Source organism: Rhizophagus irregularis, chromosome 1, assembly GCF_026210795.1.
Source record: "Rhizophagus irregularis chromosome 1, complete sequence".
Lineage (NCBI taxonomy): Eukaryota > Fungi > Glomeromycota > Glomeromycetes > Glomerales > Glomeraceae > Rhizophagus > Rhizophagus irregularis.
Window position 1 is genome coordinate 7,307,773 of NC_089429.1, and position 8,694 is coordinate 7,316,466.

At 24.5% G+C, this 8,694-nt stretch overlaps 2 protein-coding genes across 2 annotated transcripts; one reads left to right on the plus strand and one right to left on the minus strand.

Annotated features, from left to right (window-relative positions):
- Nucleotides 1-647: 647 nt before the first annotated feature.
- On the plus strand, nt 648-1,100 carry OCT59_001462 (uncharacterized protein; the record flags this gene model as incomplete). Its single annotated transcript, XM_066139590.1, has 1 exon — nt 648-1,100. One exon carries the CDS (start codon nt 648-650, stop codon nt 1,098-1,100), a length of 453 nt encoding a protein of 150 aa, XP_065988983.1.
- Nucleotides 1,101-1,722: 622 nt separating this feature from the next.
- Nucleotides 1,723-5,201, minus strand: OCT59_001463 (uncharacterized protein; the record flags this gene model as incomplete). Its single annotated transcript, XM_066139591.1, has 11 exons — nt 1,723-1,959; nt 2,035-2,329; nt 2,424-2,533; nt 2,599-2,699; nt 2,767-3,120; nt 3,201-3,224; nt 3,290-3,655; nt 3,731-4,035; nt 4,108-4,488; nt 4,567-4,713; nt 4,798-5,201. The coding sequence occupies 11 exons, from the start codon at nt 5,199-5,201 to the stop codon at nt 1,723-1,725; spliced, it is 2,724 nt and encodes a 907-aa protein (XP_065988984.1).
- Between the last annotated feature and the right edge of the window lie 3,493 nt (nt 5,202-8,694).

Here is an 8,694-nt window from a genome sequence, read left to right on the forward strand (position 1 = left end):
TTGAAATTTTAGTTATACGGGATCTGAGTTGTTTTAGTAATATTCGGGGTCCTTTTATCGTCTTGTAATTTTTGAAATATTTTAACTATAATATTACGCAGGTTTATAAAACTGTAAATTTTTGAAATATTTTAACTGTAATATTATGCAGGTTTATATGACCGTCAATTTGTAAAATATTTTTACATAAATTTTATGTTATTGAAAACTTGTGTAATATTTTAATCATAATATTATATAAATTTTATGAAATTGTAAACTTATATAATATTTTAAAATTTTTTGAAATATTATATCATAAACTCTCATAAATTTACAAAATTATAAAACTTTGCTGATCTTTCTAATCTGATTTTTTCCAATAATACATAATTACACATGATGCGTAATAGCATATATATTAGTTATTTGATAGAGAAGCAGTTTAAATGATATTTTAATACCCTATCAAATAACTGTATTATTCTGCAACCTGCAATGATCATTTTATAAATATAATAAACTATTGATTAAACAATAAATTTAGTAATTAAGCATTTATAAATTCTTATATATATTTTAAAATGTCCTATGTGTTTAAAAGACAAAGAAACATATACACATTTATGGAAATGTGAACATTTAGGACAAGTAACTGAAACCGGAATATGATAGGTAAATTTCAGCAACACTTACATGAACTGATATTAGCTAATAGTCAAGTGGAAAATGTAAATTCTGATGATATTTTTAAAGAAATCTTGCGTTGTAGGATTTGGGACTTTAATAAAGCATATAATTTGTCTATGCTAGCAAAAGGTTTTATACATATAGATCTGATTAACTTATTTAAGAGTTATAAAATATTAGATAAAGATAAGACAAAGTTATTAGATGGTTTGGTTAATAAATTAATTTTTGACTTTAAAATTTTTATATGGGAGTATAGAAATGTTAAATTAGCTGATTTAGAACATCAGAAAGGGATCAATGCTAAGATAAAAAAATCAGCCAACAAGTCTAAATTAGTGGCTAACAAATTAGATAAAATAGTAAGTTCACGTTGGGAGCTATGGAATAGCTTAGTTTTTGAGAAAGGAGGTCATTGGTCAAATTTTTAGGTCTTTCATGACATGTCACCTTTGACCTCAAGGTGACAGGTCGGTCTTTTCCTTTTGGAGGGGCAGTGTATTGATAATGTTTAAATTTATTTAGAATACTTTAGTTTATTTAACTTTTGTAAATATATTGTATTACTTCAACATTATTATCAATAAACATGATCGCGCCTTTACATAGAAAAAAAAAAAAAAAAAAAAATATATATTTTAAAATTATTTTATGTTAGCTAAGTATCTTGATACCTTATTATATATATAAATAAATTGTATATATAATAATAAAATATTTACATTCTAAATTTGTTTTAATTGGTATTTAAATTACAAGAATATATAACAGAACTTTCTGTATTTTATATAATTAATAAACTCACAAATTGTACTACCTTGTAAAAAAAAAAAATAAAATTACAAGAATATATGCAATTATTTACTTTAAAAGGGTTTGATTAGTTTCTTTTAAAGGCTACTATATATTATAATACAACTAAAAAATTTGTAAAAAAAATTTTTTTTAAAAAAAATATGCAGTATATATTTATTTTTTGAAAACCCATCAAAAAGTTTGATTTTTTAATTTTTTAAAATTTATTTACACCTATATTATTTACCATTGTGATAATTATTTAACAGTTTTTCTTATTTTTCGTGGAACTGTAATACTGGAATTTTCATTTGCTAGATTACATGATATTTTTTTATTTTGTAATATCATAATAGATTTCCTTTTTTTTGAATATAAATGTATTATTGCATGATATATTTTTGAAATTATATTATTTGCTAAAATAATTGAACTTGTTGAAAGAGTGAGAAAAGGAATTATATCATAATTAACAACTAACTTTATGTAGAAAACCTAAATGTATTTAAAATTCAATGATATTTTAGTTTAATATAATAGTGTATAATAATGTTAAAATTTTACACAAACCTGAATAATAAATCGGGGGACATCATTAATAAAAAATCCAATAAAACTTCCCCAAAAAATATAAAATTGAATTACTTCTGATAGAGGAGCATTGAATAACATTATACCAGCAACTTGAGAAGAAAGTATATTTAACATTTCAAGGTTAGCACCAGATAATATAGTAAATAATGATGCTATATCAACATTGTTTTTAAACCATTCATAGAAATATCTGTTTTTTTTAATTTCTTGAAGCATTATAATTACACCCATAACAAAATTAATTATTGTTGGTATCACGCAAAAAATTATGCTATAATAAAAATTTTTGCAAAAAATTAAAAAAAATCTAATTTTTAAAATATAAAAAAATTTTTGAAAATAAAGATGAAAAAGATGGATCATACCTTGGAATAAATAATTGTGGAACATTTTTTCCATTATTCAAAATAAACATAATACTCATGATAAAATTTAAAATAATTAAAGGAAATTTAAATATTACGATATTTTCACCCTATAAATAAGTAATATATTATTAGTTACGAATAATAATAATAAAAAGTATATGATGTACTTTACCAAAGGATATTTCTTCTTGGCATAAAAATAAAGGAATCCTAAAATTACTATTCCAATGACAATACCAATTAAATGGAATTTAAAATCATCCAATAAATTTTCTAAATAATAAAGAAAGAATTAAAATTTAAATAATAAAAAATTTTTTATAATAATAATTATATTTACTATATCTCCGAAATCCAAAGCTAGCTTCTAGATTATTTGTTGTACCAAACCATGAAATTGGAGTTACTTCTTTGTGTTTAATCAAAATATCTAAGTCTTTTATAATATGATCAACATTTCTTTCATGTGGACTTGTTGTCGATTTAATAGGTAATGATAAAAGAATTCTTGGAGGTTTTTGGCTATAATCATATTCACAACATTTTATATAATCTAATCTATTAATGTCGACAGGTATTGATTTTGCTAAATCAATTCTTAATTGTGATAAAAATCCTCTCCGTCCATCCAATGAAAGTTTCTCAAAAGATTTTGTTCCTTCTTCCGTTAAAGAAAATCTTCCAATAGATTCCTCTAAATAAGATGAAACATTAAAATTGAATATTAATCAATTTGATTAATTATAATTTTTTTTTAAAAAAAATTTTTTTTACCTGCAAAATTATCTTGGATATTTACTAAAAGGAATTGTAATTGGTATTAATAAAGAACCAGTATAATTTAGGATATTAAAAATGCTTACTTGTATTAAATTTCCAACGATTTCTTACAACACCTAATAGTGGATTATTTGACTTCCAATCCCTGACCATATTACCATCAATAACAATATAATAATTTGAGTTTGGTTGATTAAATGTACTTTCCAAAACTTTCATATTTATTGTCTTTTTATCAGAACTATACGAGAAATATGGTGAATTTCCCGGAACAAATTGACGCAGTATAGGAATATCGTCATTATTAATATATTGATAAATTGAAACGTTGTTGGTTGATATCGTTACAGACAAATGATATGTAATATTTATGTTTGTGATTGATAAGGGTATACTTGAGTCAATTGATGGATAAGTTGATTTAATATGCGGATTCTCATATCCTTGATCTAAAGAAATAAAGAAAGATTAATTTTAACTAAAAAAAATAATTATTTGCATATAACAACTTATATTATGCTTACCATTAGAGAAAAATTTAGGTAAAGTTGTAAAAGAAATTTTCAAAGTCATTTCATTCTCGAAAGTAACTAAGCGCAGTGACCCATTTAGGGAGGCTGTCACTCCAAAAGAACCAGATGATTTCAAACCTGGTGGAAATCCCCAAGTGCCATTATATTTTCCATCATTATCAAGTATTATTCCTTCAATAGTCTTACGTTGATTATCACGTAAAGTTATTAAATATCCTCCTTGAAATAAACCATTAAAAGTTACTATTTCTGCATTAACAAATTTATCACCAAGTTTTCTCATATCAAATACAGAACTAAGAATAAAAAAACCAATCATTAGATATATAATTAAGGTTATAAGAAATATTATAAACAATATAACGAACCCCGAAGTTTGAAATGACAACTTTATAACTTCTGACGTATTTTTATCTTCTGCTCTGTTAAACATCAAAAGGCAAGTATTGCCGATCCCTGAAAAAGCAGTATCACAAAAGAAATCCAGTTCAAAATGAGGTATCGCTGATTGGTAAATTAAGAAAGGGCCATCCACACTCTCCATAACAGGTTTAATAAAACTGACATAAACCTTAAATGTAAATTTAGACGGATTGATGAATTCATTAGATTTTATATTGATATCTGTTGAATTTGCATTTACAATACCAAAATTTCCATCAATTGAGGGAAATATGAAATAATAATTAGATGAACTTTGCAGATAATGTCTTCCTTCGTTTAATAGACTAAAATTTCCTTTATCGTCCCTAATAATCAAAAAGATTAATTAATTTTCATATTTACTTTATTACAATTAAAATTATTAAAATAAACATAGTGCATACGGTCTACTGAAATACTTCCACATTACAATATTCTCAGTTTCATAATTAGCAAACATAAAACCGCACTCTTCGCTTGTGTGAGTTGTGAGATAGCCGTCGGCGTATATACTTCCATTTATTATAGAGATAGGTGCCACGTATGTATTGCTTGCCAATATAAAAATTTTAATAAGCTAATATACATATATCAGTATATACTTAAAACATAATATACATGGATGCGTAACAAACCTAAGAACATATCCTGATCGAGTAATAGATAATACATAATAACTTGCTGAAGCGATATCTAAATAAAGTATATTTATAGATCTTGGAAGGGAACGGTTAATGTCAAACCAATAATATCTATGGGGTCCAAGACAAAAATTATATTCTGGGATCGGATAATCAACTTTAGCACTATCAATAGTACCATTTGGATGTAAAATGCGAAGATCAATTCGTGGTTCAATACAAGATTCATTTATTGGTTTAACTAAATGGACAACCGTTATCCCATCTCTATAACTAAGTACTTTATAGATTTTGAATCCAGGTTCAGTTTCATTATGTAATATCACATCATAAGAATATACAGTCAACGGATTTATGAATAATAAGATAAAGTAAAATAAATTTGTCAACAAATTCATTTTTTAGATTTTAAGAGTAAAAAGCTAAAATAATCAAATTTAAATATAATTTGTAGTAACACTAGTGTAAGATGTTAAACAATGTATGTAGTAAGATTGCCTTTGTTGTACATCAAAGAATGTTTCATGAATGAAACTTACCATTTCCAAACGATACCCTGAGCTGTGTTTCTTGTGTAACGCAAAAAAAAGTCAAAGGATAATGAATAAGCTTTCCAAATCGGTTTAACCATTTAATATTCGGATGTGAAACTTTCTTTGATCACAAGTCTTTCTTAATCACGAAGTAAAATATTTTTATTAATATGCAGCGATAACAAAGGATTATAAAGAATTTCATTATGTGAAATATCTCACCAATCACGTGATTGTGACGGCTAATGCCAAAAAAAAACAATATTTACTTCGCTGTTATGTTCGCTATTATTCTTAATATTTTTTTTCAAACTGTTTGAATGATAATAATAATACTTTCTATTGATGTTGTTTCACACCGAAAATACAAACTTGAAGATGTATCACAGTATCACTACAAAACAATTTAAAAAAATCACAAAAATTTAAGCGATTTTTATATTATTTATAAATAGTAAATAATAAGCTAAAAAAGTTTTTATATTACATATTAAAAACAACAAAGTTAAAAATTTTAAATTATACTATAATTTAAAAAATTAATTGTTTTTAAATGTGTAAAATTATAAATTATAAAGAATATGATTTGACGTAGTTTAATATTTATGTTTCAGTGGAACTCGATAAATGTTCATTTTATCATTTGTTTATTTTAAAAAAATGTATTTTATTTATTTATTTATTTATTTATGAATTGTTCTTCCACCTTTTTTTTAAAAAGAAAAGGAGAAGTTTTTATTAACAAAAAAGGGAGCGCAGATTAAGGTTAAGTCGGAAATAAGTAATTAATTCTAGTTTTGAATGTGCAGATGAATAAATTTTACTCATAATGTTTGATTTCTTCATCACAGAGATTATAGATTAAAGGAGGAAATAAGGATTTGATCAATTAAGCATATTAAATTAAAGAAGGAAGTTTAAAATCATACACTAACAAAGGACGAAGAATGAAGGTCAGTAAGACTCAATCAAATTGTAACTAAAGTTATCTCCAAAAAGAAATTGATATCTCTCCTATTTGCCCAATTTTTTAAGAATTTAAAGTAGCAGAATAAGAAGCAGGCCGACTAGCATAGCTACAGATCATGGATATTGGACGAACTGAATTTTTTTTCTTAACAAGATAGAAAATAATCATATTTGTATTTGATAAGGAAGGAGTCAATGGTATATTTGTTATGTTGAGTTTCTGGATCTTAAAATGAAGAATTGCAATCATTACAATCATTCGTAAACAATAACCATAAACTGTGATTGGTACTAAGTACTAATCGGATCCTAACGCTTCACATAATACAAAATATACAACTTCAATTCTAATAATTAAGGTAAAGTAAGTTTATATATATATAATCTTTTTGGTAAATTTGCATTTATTAATAATGCCTAATACTAACTGTAAAAGGTTTTTATAACTTCTTTAGTGGTTCATATATTCTTATTATTAGTTTGTACACTGTAAGATTTAAAAATATTTTAGTGTTTAAATATTGGAGGTAATTCATTTTTTTTAAAGGAATATTTTTACTTAGACGAAAAAATTTTATATAATTTATTATTTATATAATTAATTATTCTTCCTCAATAAATCTATTTTGTAATTATTGTGAGAAAAATTTATATTGTTACAATTTTAATGTTTTTATCTTTTTTTAATAATTTTAATAATTGATCGAAAAAAACCACTCATCCACATTAATTCGAAAATTTTATTTTTCGACAAGAATCATTAGGTTAATTCGTATTACTTAAAGCTTAATAATCGTTCAGATTCTTTTACCATTGGTATTGACATATGTAATGCTGGGAATGTCGCATATGCATTAGAATTATGAATTTCTCATCAGCAGCCAACCATATTTTAATAGTTTGTCTTGTGATCCCGTTGTAATTTTTTTCGTGTGTTTGATTTGTGTATTATATACTTATCATCACACTACAATAGAATGAATAGATCTATTAAGACATAAGAGACACGAAGTGTTAAAGTAAATTAAATTACTGAATTCAACAAAAGTTAATTAACCAGCAGATTTAATTTTACCTGTCTAAGATAAGGTTCTAATGTTTATAGTCCGATCTTCAAACTTTAAAATCTTATTCAATAATTCCAGTAGCTTAAGTATATTCAACGCAAATTTCACATCCTTTAAATTCCTTATTGCCTTCGTTTCATATGCTTCAACATTAATTTTTCCATAATCTTGAAGTATTATGATCAGATCATACAATAATATCTATAATTACTATTATTCCATACATTCTTTTTTAAATCAGAAGATATATTATAAAATAGTATATAGTTATTGCTATCAAATAATTTCTCTCGCAAAGAAACTAAAAGCTTAGTAAGTTTAATGAGAAAATTTAATAATTTTGAAAATAAAGAAAATTTCACAATTCACATACATTATGTCAGAAATGCCATATTTGCCATCTCGAAGATTCCTGATTTGATTTAATAGTTTAGGTTTAAACTATCATCCAGTTATCCTATTGTCTCAACCATCTAAAAAAAATAACAGATTAAACGATGTCATGTGAGGCGTATATAAAATTAAAAGAATGTCCTTAAAAATAGACCGGGGGTTCAGGTTCTTATCCTAGACCGCAACTGTATTAATCACGTGACGATTACTCCGGTTCTGTCCAAATTTAAAAAGGGTTTACTAAAAATAAAGATAACTGGGCCACCCTAGATCTCAGTTTTTTTTTTTTTTGAATTGTTTTTCGATTCTAGCATGTAGTTTCCATGTAATTTGTACTGTAGCTTAATTCACTTTTAGGATTAAAAATAAAATAAAATAAAATAAAGATAACTGTTAAAATTTTGAAAGAAACATAGAGCTTTTCTTACTATAATATTTATTAATTTGTAATAATCCGATCAATTACAAATTTACTTTATAAATTAACTTTATATGAAAAAATTATATATTTTTTTTTCTTTTTCTTTTCTTTTTTTTTCTTTTTTTTATGATACTATATTGTGCCTACAATTGAATTGTCGTAACATTTTTGGATAAGGTACAGGAACTACTTTATCCATATGGCTTTCAGTTACAAAGGAAAGAATATGAACAGAAAAAAATTACAAAATATCAAAATATAGACATGAATACAAATGAATACAAATGAAAAAATGAATATGATAATATGAAATGAAAATTACAAACAATGAATGAAAAGTGCAAAAAAATTACAAATGACACCAATCTATATAGGTTGATATTAAGATGCAAAGTATGTATATGCTATATATGCAAAAAATGAATGATTATACATGTTTCTAAGTATATATAAATGAAATGAATTAAATGATTTATAATCCGCAAAATCTAAGAAATTCAACTCGACA